The 23,214-nt window shown below is 60.7% G+C and overlaps 1 protein-coding gene across 5 annotated transcripts in view; it reads right to left on the bottom strand.

The window, feature by feature from the left end:
* ARVCF (ARVCF delta catenin family member) overlaps positions 1-23,214 on the bottom strand; it is a 53,581-nt gene that overhangs the window by 2,187 nt on the left and 28,180 nt on the right. The window contains exons 3-19 of one of the 5 annotated variants that reach the window (XM_046024565.1): positions 19,655-19,882; positions 10,547-10,705; positions 9,876-10,399; positions 8,358-8,857; positions 7,545-7,728; positions 6,608-6,725; positions 6,000-6,171; positions 5,267-5,284; positions 4,656-4,727; positions 3,086-3,213; positions 2,629-2,779; positions 2,147-2,345; positions 1,933-2,044; positions 1,731-1,821; positions 1,359-1,412; positions 819-904; positions 103-218 (exon numbers count right to left, since the gene is read on the bottom strand). In XM_046024565.1, the coding sequence (XP_045880521.1) occupies positions 114-218; positions 819-904; positions 1,359-1,412; positions 1,731-1,821; positions 1,933-2,044; positions 2,147-2,345; positions 2,629-2,779; positions 3,086-3,213; positions 4,656-4,727; positions 5,267-5,284; positions 6,000-6,171; positions 6,608-6,725; positions 7,545-7,728; positions 8,358-8,857; positions 9,876-10,399; positions 10,547-10,705; positions 19,655-19,864 (2,883 nt within the window). In that variant the 5' untranslated portion in view covers positions 19,865-19,882 and the 3' untranslated portion in view covers positions 103-113. Of the gene's footprint in view, positions 1-102; positions 219-818; positions 905-1,358; positions 1,413-1,730; positions 1,822-1,932; positions 2,045-2,146; positions 2,346-2,628; positions 2,780-3,085; positions 3,214-4,655; positions 4,728-5,266; positions 5,285-5,999; positions 6,172-6,607; positions 6,726-7,544; positions 7,729-8,357; positions 8,858-9,875; positions 10,400-10,546; positions 10,706-15,845; positions 16,503-19,654; positions 19,883-23,214 lie in introns of those variants that run through there. The other 4 variants (XM_046024561.1, XM_046024566.1, XM_046024563.1 and 1 more) reach the window with 4 other exon arrangements.

Here is a 23,214-nt window from a genome sequence, read left to right on the forward strand (position 1 = left end):
GGAGCACCAAGGGACAGAACATGCAGCCAGCAGAGATTAACGAGAAGCCCCTTCCCAGAGCACAGGAAACAGCTGAATGAAAAACCAGACGAGAGAACGTACCAGGCATGCAACTAGACCCAGGAGTCAACGGGCTGAGGCTTAGCGTCCCCCACGGCGTCCACCAGCCTGACTGTGGGCCTGCTGGGCCCAGGAGGAACCTTCCTGCTGGGGTCGGGCTGCAGCAGACCAGTGGGCAGTGGGCAGGAGGGCATTAGAGGCAGAACAGAGCAGATTAGTCAGTGCTGACGGGTGGGGGCTGGGCTGCTGAGGGGGCGAGGCCAGAGCCAGGGTGCACACAATGGGGGAGCTGAGCTAGTGTGGCCCACATAGATACACACTGATGTGCAGACATACACAGGCCTGTGCCCAAAGCCAAGGGACTATCACAGAACAGGTTAGCAGGAGCTGCCCTGAAGGCAGGACAACGATGGACCCTCCCCTAACCCTCCTCCCCACACCACACAAGCAGAGAAAGGTGAAGACACGCTTGCTCAGACTTCCCTGGCCCTTGTGCATCTTTGGGGCAGGGCCCTCTGTCCCGTGCCCCTGCTGTCCCAATGGGTGTGAGCTTTAAACCACCCGCACCCAGAGACTAATTCTGACAGTAAAGTTCCTGAGGCTGGGGGTGGGGGGCAGTCCCCCAGGCTCCATCTCCCAGCCCAGCTGCCTGCAGGTGAGCCCCGCCCCAGTGGACCAGGTGGCCTAAACTCAGCAACTTCAGCACCTAGCCAGGGCCCTTTCAGGCATGCCCTGCACACCTGCCCACAGCCACTTACTTTCAACGGTTCCTTCTCAGAAGCTTCCCCTGCAGGGTCACTACCTCGAGCCCTTCGCTCCCTCCGGTCCACAGTGGAGTATACGTCTTGGGGTGGGGACAGGAGAGGAACTCAGGGGCAGGCATCACAGGAGGAGCTCTCCCTCTCAGCCCAGGCACAGGGGGCCCCTGGGACAGGGTACACTGGGAGATAATCCCTACCTGCTCCAACACTGTGCTGGAGACTTGGGCCAAGTCATTTCATGGTGGCTCAGAACCCTCCAGCCCCCTTCAGCTGACAGACCAAATCAGCTGACAGACCAATATCTGACAGACAGATACTGGCTGGGCACGGACCCCTCCTTTGGCTATCCACCGCCCCCCCCCCCCCCGCCAGCAACACCCCTAAACCAAATCTCTTTTCCAACCAGCACCTCCTTGGTAGGCTTTCCCAGCACCAAACACACAAGGCAAAACCACTTGGCCCATTTCAGAGCCTCCACTGCCCTCCACCACCCTCTGCCCCCCCACAGGAAACAAGCAGCTCCATGTCTGCACTCACCTGGGCCAAGTGCCTCCATGGGGATCACGTCCCGGCTGCCCGGCTTCTCACCATCTGCAAAGCACAAGCCAGGTGGCTGGCTGGTTGCAGAACCAGTGGGGACACCAGGACAGACAAACCCACAGCAGGGATGGCTTCTGTAACCTTGGGTATCCTTTGTCACTAACATCTTAGCACCATTCTGCCAGTCCTCTGCCACGGACACGCCCCCCCATCAATGTGGACACCATGGGTGTAGAGGTTGTAGGAGGCTGCAAGCCAGGAAAGGGGCCCTCCCACCCCTCACCTGCCCCGTCACAGTCAATGCACCTAGGTGGAAGAGCATTTCTTATACCTCAGATACAGTTTTCTATGCCCCGACCCCATACTCACCAAGGCTCTTGTCCACCAGTGGCAGGGTGCTATCGTCAAAGCCTCCAGGACTCGGTGCTCCTTTGGGTCCCTTAGCAGTAGCAGCGGCTGACTGGAGGTGGGCAGGGGCACAAAACAGACAGGGTGTGGGGTCAGGGGCACTCCTGTGGGGGACCTAGCCTGGAGAAGTGGAGGAGGAAAAGAAAGGCCAGGCAGGCCGCACCTGGAAGCGTGCCTTTGTCCAGCCATCCTTCTGTAGGGCACCGCGCAGCTCCTTGTAGCTCCACACAGTCTGCAGCACGTGGGAGGCGGCCTTCGCTTCCCGCACCGATTGACTGCGGCCAGGCCCAGGGCGGGGTCAGCACTTGGTCCATCCTGCCCTCCCCCCCCCGCCCCACCCTCCCCCAGCCCCCTCTCCAGGCTGCACCCTCATCCACCTGGTGGCGCCAAGTGCTACCAGCGCTGGCACCCCTCGGGCCTGTAGCAGTGAGCGCGCATTGTCCAGGCTGTCAGACACGATCTCGTGGATGGTGTTGAGCACGGCCACCACCGTGTCCTCCTCCAGGCGGGCACCCGGTCGCGGCAGAGCCTGTGCATTGCGCACGTTCCGCACCAGCTCCGCCATGGCATAGCTCCCTGAAGGGCAGGGGCCGTTGTCAGGACACACCTCTGCCCACCCCAGCAGGAAGGAGTGGGATCCACCAGGAGAGCCCTCAGGGAGCTGCAAAGTCACCCATTGTGCACAGGGGCTAGGCCTTGAGACTGTTTGGGAAGGCCTGAGCTCCAGCGGCTGGGATGGAATGACAGGAGCAGGGCTGGGCCCCTGACCTCCTCCCCACCCTGCCGGGGGACGTGGGGGAGCACCCCAGAGCAGCCCCCTGGATTCTGCATCCCGGCTCTGCCCCACCAGCATCCTCACCAATGAGGTCCTTGTTGCGCCGGTCCAGGGAGAGGTTGCGCAGGGCGATGGCAACAGCACGCACCACCTTGTCAGTCTCGGACTGCAGCAGCTCCACAAGCACCGGAAGGCCACGTTCCTTGCGCACCGTGGCACGGATATAGGTGGCCCACTGTGGCAGTGGAGCGGGGAGGGTGCTCAGCAAGCTGAGTCCTGCCCACAGGCCTAGACACTCTCCTACCTGAGCCCTGACAGTTCCCTCTGGCTGGACCCTCCTCCCCGGCAGGACAAAGCCCTACCCAAGCATCTCAATTCTACCTCCACCTTGCAGCCTTTGTGCTGCGAACCTCTCAGGACTTTGGGGAGGCGCCATGTCCCATGTGGTCCCCCCCCCCAAGACTGGGCAAAGGCAGAGGCCGGCACCGATGGGGTACCTAGGATTCTCTATGTCCCCTCCCTGCCAGATTCGGCCTCTCACCATCCAGTTGCCAGCGCTGAGGTTCTGTAGGGCGCCAGCGGCAGCCTCCAGGGTGTTAAAGTTCCGGCTCTCCGTGAGGAGGGAGAGGTAGAGACGTACCACCTCGGGCTGATACAGCAGCTCAAAGCCTGGGCACAGAGCACCCACCGCCCACAGTCACCCAGGCCCCCCCATTACCCCCTTCCCCCTCCTCCCATCAATGCCCCCAGAACAAGAGTCAGCTGGGGCCAGGGATGGGTATGTGCAGCCAGGGAAAATTTAACCACATGTTCACCTCTTATGAGCCACCCAAAGGAGAAAGAATTCCCATTTCATGGAAGAACAGAGACTCAGTGAGGAGGCAGTGGGTCTAAGCCAGGTCATTGTTCCCTTGACCCTGCTGCCAAAGAAATGGTATTGGACCTGCCTGGTATTCAGAGCATCCAGGAGGCCTGGGGTAGGGACGGAGGTGGCAACCAGGGCCGCTCCCCTAGCAATAGGACTCAAACTCCCTAACAACAGGGCCAGCCCTCCTGGGTAGATGTGCTGTGCAACTAACTGCGGGGGGAGGAGCCCTAGCAATGAGAACCATCCTCCCTAGTAACTTGGCCCTATTCTCTCCTATGTAACTTAGGCTGTTACCAGTGCACACCCCTAGCAATAGGGCCCGCCTTCTCAGGTCTGCACCCTGCTCAATCACTCCTGGTTCCCCATCAATTGAGGCCCTGGCCCCCCAGTGCGGCAGAGTTGCCCCAAGGTACTCCAGAGAGGAGGGGCTGAACAGCCTTTCAATTGCCCTGTACCCAGACATCATTCCTCCTCTCTTGTCCTCCCACTCCACATTTTCTCACCCCCTCCCCATTCCTCATGCCTCACAGTCCCTCCACTCCAGCTCTGCTGGGCTTCCTTTCCCCAGATGCTCCAAGCACGTCTACCACTCAGGGTGTTACCCCTGAAGGGGTTTGCCGGCACTGGTCCCTCTGCATGTGATGTTTTCCCCTAGATCCATGACTGGGGTCTTTCACCCTGCTTGGGGGTATCTGGGCTTGCAGGGTGGGCCGTGGCCTGGGGCTCACCAGGGCAGAGCTGTCTTACTGAGGCTAGATTCCCAGTGTACAGAACAGCACTAGCACACAGTAGGACTGCAACAGACACAGGGGACGAGAAGACAAACCACTCTGCCTCCTGCATGATCAGCCTCCCTACTAGACCTGACTGCCCACCTCAGCTCCTAAACCCCCTGGAGTGAATATGAGCCCCTCAGCTGACACCAGAGGTCCTGCCTAACTGGTCTCTGCCCTTCACTGAAGGCCTTACTCTATTCCCTCTAGTTTTTTCACATGCTGTGTGACCTGGTAAATGCCTGGCCTCTCTGTGCCCCTGTCTCCCACCCTGCCTGGAGTGACCCATGGAACTAACCCTGATTCTGAACCCACAGCAGGTACCCAGTGACTGGACAGCCTTCTGGGGGAGGGGGCACACCTGTGGACTGTTTCCCCACAGGATCCCCAAAGCCCTTCAAGCCTGCTTAGTAGCACAAAGCCTCACTACCTGGATGGGTCTGGGCTGAATTCTGCCGCTGTCCACTCACCTTTGGCAGCCTCGGTTCGCTTGGGCAGGTCCAGTGTGTCAAAGTTCCGGTCCATGTCACCATCCTTCTTCCCTGGAACAGAGAAGTGGTGGAGGTGAGCTCACTAGCTCACAGTCACCCTCATCTCAAATGAGGGAGCATCTTCTCTGAAAGGCAGTAGAGCTGAGTTGAGATGATGTGGGCTCCCTAATCTGCCCAGCCTCACGGGGACTTTGTGTGGTCCCTTTAAGCCACATATCACCTCATTCCCAGGGGCAGACTTTGTTCCCTGGGGCCTGTGGGGACATATACACCCCGACCCTGCCCCCCCTTGACTCTCCCTGTTCCAGCTCCAGGCCCAGCCCTGCCTGGGTAGCTGGGTCTGAGGTTACAGAGGAACAGCCCGTTGGCCTCCCAGTGAGGCCAGCGCTGACATTCCTGCTGTTGCCATGTCCACACAGTTGTCATGGAGACGGCTGCCCGGGAAAGAGACTGGGGATGGGGCAGGGCCTTGAGGCTGGACCACCCTGCAGTGGTCATAGCGATGACTGCCTGGACAATAGGGTGGGCAGCACCTCCCTGATGCCCACTGCACCCACTGGGCCTGGACAGCAGGACAAACAGGGACTCACCTTGGTGGAACCACTCCTCTGGGCGGCCGGAGGAAGCACAGGAAAGAGGAGACGAGCCTGAGCGGGCAGCAACCCCCCCCCACCAACGCCCTCCTAGGCGGCCTCAACTTCCCAATGCACACCCTGGGTTGCACAGATGGGCCGGGGAACCCCATCCTGATCACTGGGGAGGGCTGAGTGCCCGCAAGTGGAACAAGAAAGGGGAGGCCTGGGTTCGGAACAGGTCCACACTCGGGGCGGGGGGGGGGGCGGTCAAGGTGGTGCATAGACGCAACTCAGCAGATGCCTGAGAATGTGGATCCCGGAACCTGCACCCAGCGAACGCCAGGTAGGATGGTGTGAAGGCAGGGTGGGGTACTGCCTCCAGGCCATCTCAAGGTCTTCAGGTGCTCTGTGAATGCCAGGAGGCAGCATCGACTTGAGTACTTTCCAAACAGGGGTCCAAAGAACCCTTCCCGAGGCTGAGGACAACCTCATATAGGTTGCAGCAGCAGGGACAACCATATAGGTTCACCCCTGCCCTCCACTGGGGGACCCCAGAGTACAGATGAGGGACAGCTGGCCTGCCAGTTGGATGACCCTATGGCCTTCCGGGCTCCCTGCTTCTCCACCTGCCCATCACGAGCTGACCAGGTGGTCTCTGGCTTCCGGGATGGCCGCAGGTATGGTGCCCCTTCAGCCTGGGATAGCAGGGGGAGTCCTAGAGTGCAGTACCCCAGTCCCTCCCACATACCTTTGGCCTTCTTGCCACCGAAACAGCCGGCGTCATCCCTTCTCCGGCGCTGGGAACCTGCAGCACCGCCCTGGGGCCCTGGCTCAGCCTCCTGGTACCTGTCGGCCCCAGGCACCTCCTTGTGCACGTGGTAGGATAGGTTCCGCATGATACACACACAGTTCTCCACCGACTGCGGGGAGGGGAGAAACGGTGGAGCAGGGCCAGGTGAGCACAGAGACTGCTCATCCTTCCCAGGGAAGCCTGGCCACAGCCAGTGTGCACAGAAGGAGCTGAGGGTGCAAAGATGGGGAGACCAAAGCTAGGGGGCCTACAAGGGTGAGGCCTCCCAGGGAGGGGCTGAGGAAGGAAAAAGGTGGAGAACACACTGCAGGTAGGAGCTGGTGGGGGACTTCATAGAATGTCCACTTCAGAGTGGCCACTTCGGTGTGGCCCATGCCCAGGGCACTGCCCCAGACCGCATACCTACTTCTCCTGTGCTGCCCCAATAGTTCAGGGCCCCCTGGGCCCAGTCCCTGCTCCATCTCCCTAACCCTTTGGAGGAGGCTATGAGACTCACCCAGCTGAGACCTGCTAGGGACATCTGCCCCACCCCCTGCCCCACCCACCTTGTTGTCCGTGTCCTTTCTGCCCACCGCGGACTGCAAGGCGTGCAACAGGGCATCCACCAGCCCCTCACATTCCCGGAGCCGCCGCCGGGCCTCTGCACCATCCGAACTCACGTTCCTGGGTGGCCAAGAGTAAGCCTGGTAACCCCTGGCTCCCACGGTGATTTCCCAGCCCCTCCCCTGCACCAGGCCTTGAGGTCAGGTCTTCCTCTGTAAGACCAGCTCTGACACCAGCCCGTTAGGGCTTTTGACAGTGTCCCAACCACTGTGACCCGAGGAGAGAGCCCTGGCCTGGCATCTGTGTGGAGCAGGGGGCCTTTTCTGATACCCAGCAGAATTGGAAGGGTCTAGAGTCCTGAATCCATGCACAGGTAATTCTGCTCCCCCTGCCCAGTGGCAGCTCTGAGTTCAACCTTACCCTGAGGTGAGGACCCCAGAGGGCCACAGGGCTATATCCTGATGGACAGGCAGGACCATGGGAACCCAGGATCCTCTGTGGGGACTCTGTTGTGATGCCCAGGGTCGGAGGACTAGGGCTGAGGTCACCAGGACGTGCAATGAGGCCTCTGAGGCAGACGGAAGATGAGGGTCCCGGCTCCCCCTAACCTGGCTGTCACGGTGATGGGAATGTGGGTAGAAGCTGAGCCGCACTGGAGACATGGGGTCCTACATGAGAGTGTGGCAGACCTTGTCCGGAGGCTGCCCTTGGGGCTGAGTACAGCCCCATCAGGCCCCATTCTCTGGACTTGGGCAGGAACTGCGACATGGCTAGGAGGCTCCTGAGACTTGGGTGGCTAATCGCCTTCCAGGTTATACAGGACACGAGTACATTCCCAGGTGTGCGTACAGGCTCTGGTGCCTGGCTCCTGCCTCCTTGACCAAGAACGGTCCTGGGTGGCTGCAGAGAAGAGTGCCCGAGCCCAGCCTCCACCCACACCTCAAGCAGCCCGATGTGTTCTTGAAGACTGTCGTCCACTCAGCATCCCTTGGCTTGGAATCCTCATTGGGCTCGCGCTCCCAGCCCGAGTGGGGCACAATGACCTCGTGGGTCAGTGTCTGCAGGCCGTGGTCAATGATGACCATCTTCAGGGGCTCGTAGGATGACAGGTTCCAGAGTGTGCCTGCAGGGCGCATCAAACAGCCCGTGCTCACCACACAAGCAGTGACCTTCTGACTCCCCACAAGACCTCACTCAGGACATGCCCCAGAAGGCAGGAAGTAACAAAAGCCGTGAGAGGTCCTGGGTGCCCACCCTGGCCCAGGCAAGTTACCTAACAGTAGCTACCTGCTGGGAGGAAGCACCAGAGGGGGTGGGACACAGAGGAAAGGCTGCCAGGGAGCCTGTGGCTGGACAAGCAGGTACATTCTCTTCCCCCATCCCTTCTGAGCCCTGTGGGGGGGCCGGTGGCACTACTGCTCCCCTGGCCCCACCTAAAGGTGGTCACATGACCCTACCTGGCTAATTAGGTCCCGTAAGGCACCATCCCCCAGCACCAGCCCGATTGGAGGGTGGGACCAGGAGGCTAGACCTGGAGTATGGGGATTGAGAGGGTGGGGGGCAGCAGATGGAGAGGGAATGTGCCTGAGAGTCCACAGGTAGAGAGACTGGGGACCTCAGCCTAAGCCTAACGCCTACTCCCAGCAGCTGAACTCCTGACCGAATGGGTGGGTGATGGTGGGGAGGGTCTTTCCCTGGCCGAGCCTCACTCTCCTCTCCCTGAGGGATGGGGGGAGGGCAGGCGTCACTCACCGGTGACGAGCTCTCGGACCTCGTTGTCCCGGGCAGCCCGCAGCAGGCGCACCAGGGCAGGTACACCACCGCAGTCCCGGATGGCAGCCTTGTTGTCCGTGTCCCGGCCATAAGAGAGGTTCCGCAGTGCCCCACAGGCTCGCCGCCGCACCTCTGCCCTCGGGTGGTCCAGCAGAGCCACGAGCAAGGGCAGGCCCCGCAACTGCCGCACACGTCGCTTGATGCCCTCGTTCTCAAAGCACAGGTGCTGCAGGTAGGCGGCTGCGTTGGCTTTCACAGGGTCCACGGGGTGGCGCAGCATAGCCAAGACCTCCGGCAGCTCAGGGTCCCGCCAACGTGGCTCCTTACGGGCACTGTCAACTGAGGGCGACCGCCGCACCACTCGGTCCAGACTGCCCAGGCTGCCCCGTTCTGGCTGGGCCAGGGGGGCAGTCGCAGCTGGAAACGGGGGCCGCTCCTCCGACAGCTCACCGCCATCATCTGCCACGTCCTCATAGGGCCTGGGCAGGCAGGCAGGGCACAGGAATATCTCAGCACTGCCTGAGGATGCCCACAACAAGGCCACCCACCATTATCTTCTCTAGTAGACCACAAACCCATGCAGGGTGGGGATAGGTCTATAGCATTCGTATGGAGCCCCGAGTACCGAGTGGGTACTACGAGTCACACCCCAGGCCAGCAAGAACTGACTCATAGCCAGCGACTTGGCCAAACACCAGCCACTGGTTATCGGGGCTTGGATCCCCCTAAGATGGGGAGCTCACTCACTCCCATCACCATGCAGCATTCCCCAGTTGGGAGTTAAATGTATTTCTATGAAACATCTATCTGTGACTGGGATCCTGCTTTCCCGTGAGAACCATCTCTGTGACATGACATCTGCCAAGATGTGGGGGCAGGAAGTGACCCTCCCCGCACACAGCCATCCTGGTGGGACCATATAAGGGGCATTCAGGCCACCAGTCCCCCAGAGTACAAGACGTCCTGTGGGATGTCACCATCAAACCTACTTCCTAAGGCAGGGATTGAGGCTAGGAAGGGTCAGGTGTCTTGCCTGTGGTCACCCAGCATAATTCATACCAAGGCTGTGATCATGTTCTCACTCTACAAATGGAAAAACTGAGGGCTGAGGTGACAGAACCAGAGTCGATGTTGGGAAGAGCTTGATAGCCTAGTTTCTGGTTGCTTCTGTACACAGGGGCAATTGAGGCCTGGGGAAAGGCTGGAGCCTCAGACTCAGAGGAAATGCTCTGAGCCTCTTGTATTCCTACTTTCATGGTCATCTGTCTGGAGGAGGGATAGTGGGTGTTGGGCATGGTCACTGACTTCCAGGGAGGGTGCCCGGTGCAACTTCCACTATCCCAGAAGCTTCCCTTGCTGCTGTCCTTGAATTGAAGCTGATTCAAACTAGTGTCTAACTAACTTAGCCCCAGCAGCTAGACCTCCTGCAGAGGATTCTCTGCTGGGGGAATGGAAGGCAGACTTCCTAGAGGCCGTGGCCAGACTGAGGGTCCTCACCTGGTACGGGGGCCACGCCCACAATCAGGCCTCCTCCTTGTGGCAGTACCGTAGTCAGGCTCCAGCTCCGGGCCACCCTCATCGTCAGCAGCCAGACTGCGGGTGTCATCCTCTAAGCCGTATGGCTCTGCCTGGAAGCGCTCCGGCTGGGAGCGACCAGCTGGCGGCACAGGCTCGGGGCCTGCAGGGAAGGCCTCACGTCGGCCAGGCAGTGTGAAGCAGCCATCGACGGGGCCTGGGCCAAGGGGGCCACGTGCGGGCCGCACACCCAGCCCCCGGGAGAGACTGCCATAGCTGGGAACATCACGGGGCTCGGGGCCATCAGTAAAGCTGCCCGCGCTGCTGAGGTAGGCACGGGAAAGTGTGGCTGCCGGACCGCCCCCGCGCAACAGAAAGTGCCGATCCAACGGGCCGTCTGCGAAGGGGCCTAGCGGGGGGCCTCCATCCAGCATGGGTAGGCCATCTGGGCCTACGGGTACTTGGCGCACTGTCCTTGTAGTCACCGTCTTGACTGTCTTGGTGACCTGGTGGGGAAGTGGGTGGCCAGTGGGCAGGCTGGGCAGCCTGAGAGGCCCGGACACCAGCCCAATAGGTGCCCCAGGAGGCCCCTCTGTACATACAACAACCATGGCTACATGGCCTACTTGTCCACTGCCTGGGCCTGGCCATACCTTGGTCTCAGTGCGCCGGGTCGTGCCGTCTTCTGACGTGACAATGGACACGTGGGAGGTAGGAGTACCAGGGTCCTCCTCTACTGTCACCGTCTCCTCCAGCACCTCGGGCGCCTCTGGCATTGTGGCCAGTGAGGCCTGGCTGCCTGGGCTCTGCTCCTAGGTGGGGGGGTGGGGTGAGGAATTGTCAGTGGGAGGACCCACAGCTCGCTGGCCCTAGAGTGTGGATGCTAGTGCTGGCCTAGAGGCCAGGAGGGCCTTCTTCCCACCCCTAGAACCCATAGGCCCCAGAGGCTATCTCAGCCCCAGCCCATTCCTGCCTCTGAATGCCATGGGGCTGACTGATCCTGCTGCCCTATCCCATGGGGGGCTTTGGGGCTTGACCTCCCCCAGTCCTGGTGCCTCCCTGGGCTGAGCTATAAGGCCTGGCTGCTACAGGTTCCCGGTGGCCCAAGGAGGTTGGTGGGACTTGGAGCTTGGACTCTGGACGCGGCTCACTAACCCCAGCTGGGCCTCCCTGTGTCCTGGGCCTCTTCCCAAGAAACCCTGAGTGCAGAGGCCTCAGGGAGCAGCTTCAGCACCACTCACTAACTCCCCAGGGCCACACCCAGGCCCCCACTGCTCCCAAGGCCAGCCAGACGCCCTCGCAGGACGGAAATACCCAGTTCACAGAATGCCCAAAATACCCTTGCTCCTTCCGGTCTGGACACTCTTGGGGTGTTGAGTGGGCAAAGCCTAGCCCTACCTCATTTGGGCCAGCATTTGGCGCTCCCTGTTGAGGTGCTGGGTGTTTTCTCAGAACCCTGAGGTGGTGATTCAGGTCAGGTGTCCCCAGTTAGTCCTTGACGGGAGCCCTGGTGTCCCCTCTCCATATACCTCCCCCCAAGGTCTCCCCAACTGCAGCTCCCCTTGCCTTCATCCCTGCAGGGGATGACCATGGTGGAATTCCAGGCAAGACAACTCTGGACAGAGGCCTTTTTAAGGTCCTACACCTAGGGACAGATTTGCCAGCGGGGAAGCAGAGGCTCCGTAGCAGAGCTGAACTGACTGTGCTGACTGGCAAAGGGGGCCGAGAGCTGAAGTCCATCTACCCCTGGGCCTCTGACCACATGGGTCCCCACAGCATGCCAACGTCCCAGGATTAGCATCTGGCCAGCATGGATAGGGGCTGAAACCCAAGCCACCGTGGGCAGGCAAGCAGGAGCACATTCCTGGGCAGCGGGGGCCAGGTCAGCAGGAGGACAGGCCCTGCTCTGTGGCCCAGATGCTGTGCCTTGAGGAATGGGTCCCCTGTCTGGGCCCCCAGGCCTCTGAGGCCCTACCCAGAAACAGAGCTGAGGCCCAAGGAAGGCCACACCCCTATCTGCCCACCACCAGAGCCCTACTCTGCTCTTGGCCCTGGGCGTGGGAGGTGTGCAAGCCTAGATGCCCAAGGCTGCCCTGGGGCCTGCCTCCCAAGGTTCTTGGGGTGCGGAGTCTCCTCAGGTTGGGGTCCTGTCCTGACAAAATGCTTAAGCCCCCAACTGCACACAGTGCTGAGATTCTGGACCCCCGCAAACTCTTCGGAGTTCCAGATATAGGCCTGCACCATGTTAGAACAGGCGTATGCCCTGGGCTCTGGAGACACAGGAATGAAGCCCCAGAATGCAGCCTCTGCTCCCAGAAGCAGGACCGCAGAGGACAACAGTATGTGATTTCATAGAAAAACAGAGGCCTGACAGAAGGGAGAGGCTTAGCCAGGGCTCCACAAACCACCGACAGGGGATCTCCGGCATCCACAGGGAAGGCTGTTTTGCAAGCTTCCAGCTAACACCTCACCCCTTGTGGGCCGCAGCCTTGGCTGCCACTCAGTTTGGGGTTGTAGGTGGAAAGCATGATGGGGACGTGGCCAGGAAGGAGGAACGATGTTCCCTGAGGAGAAGGAAGCTGAGACCCTGAGTAGGGACGTGTGGCTGGGCTGCCAGGCTAGGCGGCCTGGGTTCTTCTCTGAGGGCCCTGGGAGCTGGGACAGTTCCGGACCAGAAGGTTCAGGGAGAGCCTGTCACTGCTGGAGTCTCGCCTGCCCCACCTGTATTTGGCAACTGTGGAAGCAAATGTGTGTCAGGCGCTGAGCTCTCTCTGTTGGGCCCTGGGGGGCCAGGCATGGAGGGGCCTAGGGCCACAGCCTTGTGGCTGTAAGTGGAGGGGAGGAGCGAGGAACAAGATGGGCAAGAGGGGACCAGAGCACTGCCAGAGGATGTGGCCCTGAGAGTGGATAGAAGAGCCTCCACCTCCCCAGTTAGGGGCTGGGTGTGATAAGGGAGGAGGAGGAGGAAGCACACCTCAGACTCCAATGCTACTGTGACTCAGTTTAAGTTTATTCTCACTCTAGCCTGTGATGAGGATCTGACACAGTGCAGCACAGGGGATGAAGGGATGGGGGTCCAGAAGAGCCAGGCCCCCCCACCCCACCCTAAGGCCTGGCAACCCCACAGCGTCACCGACCAATGCCCAGTCCAGGCAGCCTGGTAGTGGGATCCTGAGGCCCCAAGAGCCCCCACTGGCAAATGACCTCAGGGAGCTAAAAACAGGCGATGACTTCACCCAGGCGGGCAGACAGGCAGGAGCATGAGTCAGCTGGTGATCACAGGAAGGCCCGGCCCCCGTTACACACGCCTGGGCACACATGCAGATAAGGAACTGGACATGTGTGCATGTACCTGGTGCTTCCAACAGGGACACGTGCACAGACACAGGTGTGTGTAAGCACCCAGCTTGGCCTATGGGCCCAAGTGCGTCCATCTGCATGCTGTCCTAACAGCCCCCCATACACGGCACCCGCTACCCCCAGAGGGACTTGCACGTGCCAACACATCCCCGTCACCTCCTCCTGTCTCCCACCTCTGTGTCCAGACTACCTGGACACCCCCTCAACCACCCATTCCAGGTGGTCTCAGAGCTGGCAGCAGAGTGGGCAACCAAAGTCTGCGGTGGGGAAAGGCCCAAGGTCAACCACGGTTCAGGCCTCTGCAACATCTTTGGGGTGGTGGCATGGGTCTGTGGAATGATGACTGGCAAACAGATGGCAGCACTCAACAGAGGCAGCTGACCGGGTGCCTGCATCTTCATCTGACCTCAAGACTCTGCTCTGGGGCCACATGTCCACCTACCCGGAGCGGCATACTCCAGAGACCCCTGGCCATGCAGCTCAGGGCCCCCCTGCACCCCAGACATGAATACCAGCCTGGACCCAAAACCCCCAGCCCTTTGCATCCCAAGCCAAATCCTGTCAACTATCTCTTATCACCCTTCCCCACCCCTAGCTTCATTCTTGCCCCTCTTCCTGGGAACACTGACCTGTCTCCCAACACCTACCTCCAGGGCCCAAACTGTCCCCATGGCACTCCCATCCATGGTCTACCCGGTCCAAGGTCTATAGGCCTTGAGCAGGGCTGCTATCCAGACCTGGGGTTTCCCAAGAGCTCCCTTGAACTTGTGGAAGGGGCCTGGCCCAAGACTCCAAGTCCAAGGCCAGAGTGGCCAGTACTCAGAAAGGTAAACCCAACCAGCCACCAATGCTCTCAAGAGGGTCCCCAGAGGCACAGAGAGAGGGCCATAGGCCCTGTCACACACCTGAGGCTCAGCTTCCTCATATGGAAACAGAAGGCACCCAGGATATCACAGCCAAAGGACAGGCGGGATAGTGCCAATCCTGGACACCTTGGTGGCTGGATCTAAGGGACATGGGAGTAGAATACAAGATGTGGGCCAACGTACAGAGGGGCCACCACCCTCTGTACCACATCCGAGGTACATGTGGGAATGGCAGAGGGAGGGGATGGGGAAACAAGCCCAGTCATAATGGGGAAGGGGGGTTGGACTGGGGTCCCAGAGGCATGGATCGATGTCACCAACCGCACTTCACAGATGAGCACCCATGGTGTGTATCGTGAAGAGCAAACATCAAGACAGGTGCCCCACCCTGCCCATGGTCCCACTGCACACTCAGGGAATGGGTTAGGTAGGATCCCACACTCGGCTCCCACAATCCCCAGTCCTGGCCCACAAAGGGCACAAGACAGCTGGCACTGAATAAATGAATGGAGGGATGAAGGGACGAACATGTCCCCCATCCCCTCCACCCCAGCACAGCCATCCCTGATAGAGTCCAAGACAATCCAGGCTGGCATCTCTCATCGGAGGGCAAGCCCTTGGCCACCACAGATGCCCTCTCCTGATGTCCAGAGCCTCTGCCCAGCTCAGGCAGATGGGGGGCTCACGGCCTCCCCAGGGCAGTAGGCCACCTGCCAGGGCTTGCAGTCCACACTGAGTGGCCAAGACACCATGGGCCTGTGGGTGCCCAGCAGACTGGGGAAGCGAGGCTGCGGGGGATAGCAGGGCTGGCTGTCACCCACTGCAGTTTCTCCAAGCCAAGGCCACATCTATCAGCTACACAGTGGCCCCAGTTGCCCCCAGCTGACCCTTACATCTCTGGGACAGTCAGTGGGTTGACCCTAGGGGCCATACCAAAGGTGCATAACAGGCACAAACCCAGCAGTCAGTAAGAGGCAGGTGGCCCCCAAACACAAGGGGCCTGGGGCAGTTGTTCTTCCAGCCTCAGTTTCCCTGCCTGTTAGCACACCCCAAACCCTCTGAGCACGGAGGTGCTAGCTGCCCACCCGCCTCCCTCCCGCTCCTTCCAAGCACTGGGAGGCTGACTGACGGGGTTTTCCTCAGAGACCCCTCGCCTCTTCCACCCCTCCCTTCACGTGCGCTGCCTCGGCAGACAGGGCTTCCATTAAAGCTCCGGAAGCTCCTTCGCAGGTCCCCAGAGTCGGAGCCCACGCTACGAGTGTGGAGGGGAGGGGGTGCCCACCGAGACCCCCAGGGAGCTGGAGGCCTAGCCTGGCTGCCCTCTCCGGACTCAGCATCCCTCCCGCACAGACGGGATGCTTAGGAAGGCCCTCACCCACCACCCGCAACCCAGGCACCTGTCCTGGGCGCTGCCCTGGGGTGCACCCACCCCGACCCTGTCCTCGCTTCCCGGCGCCGAGTCGCACTGCCCGGGGCCCCCGCCCGGGTCCCCCAGAGACCCCGCGGCCCCGCCCCGCGCCTTGCACACCCCCCCGGGCGGCGCGCTCACTCCACCGCCCCGCCCGCCCCGGGCAGAACGCGCCATCCCGAAGCGTAGACAATAGCCTCCTCCGGCCGGCGGCTCCGCGGAACAAAAGCGGGTCCTCCCGGGAAGGCCGGCGCCCCGCCCTCTGCCGCCGGACCCCCGGGACGGTGCCCCCACGCCTGGGACCAAGTTCCCTCCAACCTGTCTGAGTTCGGCCGGCATCGGGCCGGGCTCGGGGAGGGGGGGCGGCGCGGGCCGGTAAGGACGACGGCGGCGGTGGCGGCAGCTGAACCGGGCTCGGCTCCGGCGCCTCGGCCGCTCGGGCTCGGGCTCGGCGGACTCGCTCCCCGCGGGGGCGGATCTGGCGGCGGTCACGGCGAGCAGCCAATGGAGCGGGGCCGCGCCCAGGCGGGGCGGGGCGGGGGCCAGCGGGGTGGCGGGGCGGGAGCCAGCGGGGCGGGGCGAGGTCCCGCCCCCCACCCGCGCTGGGAGCAGCAACGCTGCCAGGGCGGGGCCGAGGTCGCCCCTAACTCCCCAGCAGCGAGCCTGGACTCCTTGTCTCCCCACTTCCCCGGCGGGGCTGGCATTTTCCCGCCGAGTGACTTTGGCTGAGTCCTGTTTCCCAGGCCTCATTTTGCCTCCAGTAAAAGAACTTGCAGCCCCCCCCCCCCCCCCGCGCAGAGTTAGGGAAACTGAGTTCTGGCCCAGTTGGGGCCAAGGCAGCCATCCTCTTCAGCACAGGCTGCTCACCCGGACTGCGAGAAACTTTGCCTTGCTGTGAAATGAGGGCTGATTAGAGAGTAGTTACAGCGATGTTCGGCATGACAAGAGCTCTCAGGTGACCCAGATTGGGCCCCAGGCCCTTGCCCAAACCCCAGCACAGCCCCCCAAGTTAAGTGCCTCAACAAAGCTCAGCTGGGGCCTGCCAGATGGACCTGGCACTGATCCACTTTGTCTTGGGTTCTCCCCATCAAGACACAGAGGCCCAGGGTTTCCCCCACCCTCTAAGGGGTGTCAGAGCAGATCAAATAGATGAGAGTGGTTGTGGGGTGCTCAGCAGTTGGGTGACTCTGGGTGAAAGCTCCCGATGCCAAGAAGGCTGCAGACCCTCTCTCGTCCATACTTCTGATGCACTCAGAAGCCGTTGGGGGTGTGGGGGAGTGATGTCACAGTGGCTGGTTAATCAGGACTTCTCCAAACCAGGCGGGAATGAAGGTACAGCCATGCCCCGGAGAGTCTGGTGGTGCTGGATGGAAATGCAGACCCAGAAGGGCTGGGCTGGGCTCTGGAGCCCTCTTGGGTCATACCCCACAAAGGCAAGCCAACGGCTCTTGTATCACAGATAAGGAAACCAGGCTCTGAGATGAATAAGGGCAAGGGCAAGGGCCAGTGCAAGGTTCCATGGGCCTGGCAAGAGAGGAGGGCTCCTGGCTTCCTGCCCCCCTCCTGCTTTGCCCCAGACCCCATGCAGATAATCCAGCCACCCCCAGGGGCTACCCTTCTTCCACGCAGCCAGCATGCTCAGGCACCTCTGAGTGTTGGCTACATGTCCTTCCAAGCCTGTTTCCCCATCTGTACAGGGCTGAGTTGCCCTGACCACTGGCCCCATTATCTTCCATCCATGGCAGCCCCACAGGGAGCCACCTGGAACAGGGGCAGCAGTGAGAGGACTGGACCACTGCCCTGAAAGAACTTACATTTCAGTTGCTTCTGCCCTCTCTCTAATTTCACCAGCTGCTAGTGCCCCAGTCGCAAACCCACCTCGGCCTAACCCGGGGCCGGCCAGGTCCCTAAAGGCATCCCCCCCCCCCCCACCACACACACAAACACACACACTGCTTGAGGGCCGGCCCTGCTCTGGCCAGGTGTCTGGAGCCAGGAGCTCTTCCTGCTGGAGGATTAAAGGCAGGTGGTCAGGACAGCGCTGCAGGCTGGGGAACACAGCAGTAGCCCCTGGCCTCTCAACCCCTTAGTCCAAGTGACCCGCCTTGCCACTGGCCCTGATCTTCACAGACCCCAGCTATGACCTTGGAAGACCAGCTCCAGGCAGCCCTGGGGCCCAGCAGGTAGGTCACTAGGCATCTCCTGCTGAGACAAATCTGGGAAGCAGTTCTGGAATCAGGGCTGCCAGGCCTGGCCAGCGGATGGGGCCCCGCCTCCGCCAATGTCCCATCAGTCCTGCCAGTCCACCCCCAGCCCTGGGAACACACGATCTCTCCGATCTTGCCCTGAGAAAACCATCTCCTCCCAGAGACAGAAAACCAAGGGCAGGCCAGGAGGACAGTGGGTGGGGAGAGGTCACAGCCTGAAGTCTTTAGTCCACAGGCCCCAGGAGGCCAGGACAGCTCCAGGCTATGGGGGCACTGCGGGGGCACTGACCCTTAGCAGCGCCCTCTGGGCTGGAGGCTAAAGCCCTTTCCGGCCTGGGAGAGCTTGAAAGAGGGCCTGGCGCCTGAAAGATGGCCTTGAGGTCACTGACTGCCATTGTCCCCATGTGGCCCAGCTGGGCTATTCCACTCCCCAGAGCTGGGGGTGCAGGCCTCAGCCTCGGGGTGCCTGAGATCCAGGGGATGGTGGGGGTGGGCTCTTACACCTGGACCCACCCTGCCTCAGTCCTGGCCTCCTGAGAACTGGCTCCTTGGCCCACCTCAGCACCCAAGGCTTGGAAAGATAGCTTCCCCATGGTGGGGACTGCTGGTGCGTATGGGCCCTCTAGAGACATGTCTTTGGCTTTGACTGTATACCACGCTGGGTTGTGCAGGTGGATTGCCCACTGACAGATGAGACCATCAATGGTCTGGGGGGAAGGTCATGTGCCAGTTCCCCTGATCTGACATGGGCTGCTGCTTTCTGAGCCCCACATGCCCTGGCCAGGCAGAGCTAGCCCAACTGAGTCAGTCTCAACTGAGACCGATACATTGCTCCCTCTCTCTCCAGCCACATAGGTACAGGCTGCCCCACGCTGCCAACAGCCTGTCTGGTTCCCTAGAGTGGGGGCCCCATGATGACAGCATGTGCTGGGGGACATACCGGGAGGAGGTCTGGCTGCCAGGTTTAGGAGGGCAATGGTGCTACCCCTGCTCAGGGAGCTGAGCCAGAGAAGCAGACCACCACTCAGAGAGCCCCCTAGGGTCACCCTGTGAGGAGACTAAGTATGCTGTGCCCCCCCCGCCACCAGCCTCTGGATCTGGTAGTGAGGAGGGGCAACAGTGGGAGGTCTGTAGAGTGGACTCCCACCCAGGGCCCTCCTTCTCCTGGCTCCTGGGATAGCTCTGCCCTAGCAGCCCCTGCCTTGTGCCTCAGTCAGTAATATGAACTGAAAAAATCACACCAAACTCCAGGTCTCCCCCGTTTTCTTGTTCTGCCTCTCCTTCCCCATAAACCAGATGCTCTTGTGTCCCATCCGTAAGTCAGGTACTGGGGTACAGTGGCTGGAAGGAGGGGTCCAGGCCATTTACTTCGGACTCTAGAGTGCTTAGGGCCTGGCCACAGAGCAGACAGGGCTTTATGCCTCTCAGGGCTGAGCAGGAGCCTGAGCCCAGTTTAAGGGCATTGGCTGGTGGAGACACTGAGGCTCCAGGTCACCCTCTGAGCCGTAGGCAGACCCCAGAGCCTTGCTCAAGCCTTCCCCTCGGGCTGACTCACTGATGCATGCGACAAAGGAGGATACCATGGCAAGCAGACTTCAGGGCTGGCAAAACCCTCAGTGTCACCAGGGTGACTGCTGAGCTGCCCAGAATAGACCTTGCCCAGCTACCTGGGCTCTGAGGACTCACTTGAGTGGAGGGTGCCATTCGGAGAGTTGGGCTGTGTCCTGCCCATTCATTGCAGGGTGCCTTGTACACCGAAGTAAGACTTCCAGCCCCTTTAGGATCCCACTTTCCTCCCCTCTTCAGAGGCCCCAAGATATCTTGCAATAAGTCATCCAATACTGGCTTGTGGTCCACCAAGGCCCCTTGATTATTTCCCTGCTTGGCCATTTCCACCCTTCCAGAGTCATGGGATGTTACCTGCAGGACCAGCTGTTGCCAGGCCATTGGCAGGGGCTGCCCACTGCCCACACCACCACTGCCCATGCTGGGCTGCTGGGCACGTTCCAGCTGCAGGGCAACATGGCGCCGCTCCTGCTCCAGAGCTCGCGTCAGTCGCTCAAAGCGGGCCTCCTGCTCTTTCACCGAGGCCAGGATGCTGGCAGCTGAGTGCACGTTGCAGTCCTCCATGACCAGGATGCCAGCAGGCTGCAGGCAAAGCAGAGCAAGGTCAAGGTGGGGCCAGGACAGAGGCCTAGAGAGGCCATCATAGGCCCCATGCCCAACCCACTCACAGATCATACGACTCACTCCCAGACCAGAGCATCCAGCTCTTCAGAGAGAAGCCGCATTGATTAAATTCTAAATTAAAAGCCATTAATCCGAGGCGGGCCGGAAGCAGCCAGCTCCCTCCTTGCAGAGTGTGGGGCTCTGAGCTGGGAGCCCCTGCTTCTTGCCAGGCCCAGCAGAACCACTGACCGCAAGCGTCTGGGGCCCAATGGGAAGGGAAGGGTAGGAAGAACTGGTATGACCACCTCTCAGACCACCCAGGTCCTCTGCTGCCCACAGCCCATGCCGGTTCATCCCAGCCTCATGAGGCCAGCATAGGCCCAACTCACAGAGGCAGTGCTCCGGCCCAGAGAAGGTAGGGAACACACCACAGCTCGTGTGGCAGAGCTGGTGTCCCCGTGGGCAGGGAGAGAGAAGGCACTCCACAGCCGCCAGGTGGGCAGGACCCCTAGGCAGGTGAGGGGATGACAATGGCCTACAGACCAGCAGGTAGGCCTCCACTCACAGCCACACTGGCTGGGGACAAGAGTGGTATCTACCCACACGACAGAGTAAAAATCTGGTTGAGAGGCTGCACTCAGAAGCAGCCCATGCAGCTCACGCCGGATATGGAGGGAAGGTGGAGGGCAGGGTCCCAGGCATGTAAAGCCCCGTCTGTGGGGAGGGCCCCAGGGGTGCGGGAAGGGGCGGCAGGGACTCAGCAACTGCAAGCATACACCAGCACTCTCCTCACTGCTGGCCTCCTGGCTGCCCAGCCTATTTGCTCTTCATGAGCAACAAGAAGCGGGGGAAGGATGTGGAGCACAGGCCCGCTCACAGCAACAGGCCAGCAGGCGGGGTGCAGGCCATGAGACCACATGGCTAGGCACTCGGAGTGCGGTGCAATGCCCAGCACTGCTCGGGGCCTCCTGGCCCAGCCCACACCAGCCTGCTGAGGCTGACTCAGCTGGCCCCAGGGCCCCTGCACAGCACAGGGCCTGAGCTTAGAGACGTGGCGCGGTAGGCAACACCCTCGGAAGGCCAAGCTGCAAGAACAGAACCCTAGAAAGGAGGGGTCAGTGCTGGGCCTGGCCATTGGTACCAACTGAGCCAGGGACAGGGTTGGGGGGCATGTGTGGACACGGAATCAAGACACCATGGAGTCCAGCCCACTCTGAAGCTGGGGAAACCAAGGGCCCATGAAGCAAGAGGCCAGCATAGGTCCCAGAAGCTAAGCTTCAATTTCCTCAGCACCTGCCACACAAAGAAAACTGTCAGCATGACCCAGCAGAGGGGCAGCAAAGTCAGCATGTTGGGCTGGGAGAGGCGGTGACCATCTTGGGGGGAGGGGAGGAGCCTGGGTGGCAGAGGGGATGAGGAAAGTATAGACTGGGTTCTGGGGCCAGCAAGGAGTAAGGGACAAAGAGCATGGCATGTCCACGGCTGTGTGCACACAGCCTCCTGGGCACGGGCCCCAGAAGCAGCAGCCCCACAGCTGGTACCACCCGACAGTAGAGTAGGGACTGAGCCTGGGGCCCCCAGGTAGGCACGGTGGGGTCTTCCTCCCTGGGGGGCAGTCCAAGGTGGGGCAGGGGATGGAGTCGGGTCACTTGAGTCCTTGGTCGCAGCACAGGTCTCAAGGCCCTGGGAGGTTGGGATCAGGACATCTGTGGGCCTTGTACCTAGGCGACTTTCCTCGTTCCTTGTGCTGAGACATGGGCTCCTGACTGACTTCAGGCTCCCCTTCAGACCAGGCCTAGGGGACAGCAGGGGAGGGGCAGCCCCAGCCTCCAGCTTCACTGCCCTGGGCCCTCCAGCGCGTTCCAGCTCTGGGGTCCAAGGAACCCCCCCCCCCCGCACTGGGAGCCCACTTACTCTGGCTGAGGGCCAGCGAGAGGCCCAGAAATCTAAGGCTACGGGGAGAAACCCCACAATGACCTTCTCATTGCCCAGTTCTTTCAGCTGGAGCTAAATGACTGTGTGTCTCCCAGGAGACACCCCCAAACGCCAGCTGGCTTAGAGGAAGAATACCCTGTAGTCATCCGTGAAGACCAGAGACTCTGGGTCTGGGGCCCAGGCTCTGTGCCTCAGCCCGAGGGTGCACCCCTCTCTCTGCCCATGAGTGGGGAGGATGCTGGGCCTGTAGTCCATAGCCTCCTCACCTCAGTGGCCTTGAGGACAGGCCTAGGGTATGCAAGGTCCTGACATGGTAGCCTTCCCGGTTCCGCAGTGTATGGCTGTGCATAGGAGTGTGTGTGGGCACAGGCGAGCCAGGCCAGTGCTCGAAAGGGCAGCTTTTCTGATGGTAACTCAAAATGCTATGTTTATATTAAAACAATAACTATGTGATGACATGAAAAGCAAATTGTACATGAATTTTTTAAATATTTATTTGAGAGAGAGAAAGAGAGAGAGAGAGCACACGTGCACACACACACAAGCAGGAGGGTGGGGGCAGAACGAGAGGGAGAAGCAGACTTCCTGCTGAGCAGGGAGCCCGATGGACAGACGCGGGGCTCTATCCCAGGACCCTGGGATCATGACCTGAGCCAAAGGCAGTTGCTTAATGGACTGAGATCCCCAGGCACCCCTATGCATGAATTTTTAAGATGGACCATGAAACTTTAAAGACATCATCCCCAGGGGGACATCAGGGAGGGGCCCAATCCTGGGCAGGGCCTGAAGCCAGCAGGGAAGCACCATGCTTGTGGGGTTCTTGGCTGACCCTTGCTCTCCTCTCTGGCAAGGGTTATCACAGCTTCCATTGACCTGGCAAGGGCCCCACATTGCCCATCAGGCAGAGCCCTCACAACCCTCAGTCAGACCCCAGCTGCTGGCTTTGCAGTTCCTGGTGAAGGCTGCTTCTCACCACGCCCAACCGCCCAGGAACAAACATGCAGTGCAGACCCAGTCTCAGTGACCCCGGGTAGGAATGAAGGTAGTGAACCTGGGGTAAACCTCTCTTTGCTTGGACATCCCACCAGTGACCCCAGGTAGATAGATTGCTGAGTGGATGAAGGGATGGAAGGGCAGGAGGCAGGATGGACGGGGAAATGGATAGGAGGGTGAGTAGGTAGGTGGTTGTGCGAGAGGATGGCAGTGGATGGAAAGGTGGGTGGAGTCAGATGGGCAGGTGAATGAGTAGGTCGGAAGTGGGTGGGTAAAGAGTCAGATGGGTGGATGAATGGGTGTGCGCGGGTAGATAAGAACAAGGCTCTGAAATGCTGCTGGGCAGGGGGAGCATGGAGCCTGAGCACTCTGGGGCACAACTG

The sequence above is a fragment of the Meles meles genome, chromosome 12 (genome assembly GCF_922984935.1).
Source record: "Meles meles chromosome 12, mMelMel3.1 paternal haplotype, whole genome shotgun sequence".
NCBI classification, from domain to species: domain Eukaryota; kingdom Metazoa; phylum Chordata; class Mammalia; order Carnivora; family Mustelidae; genus Meles; species Meles meles.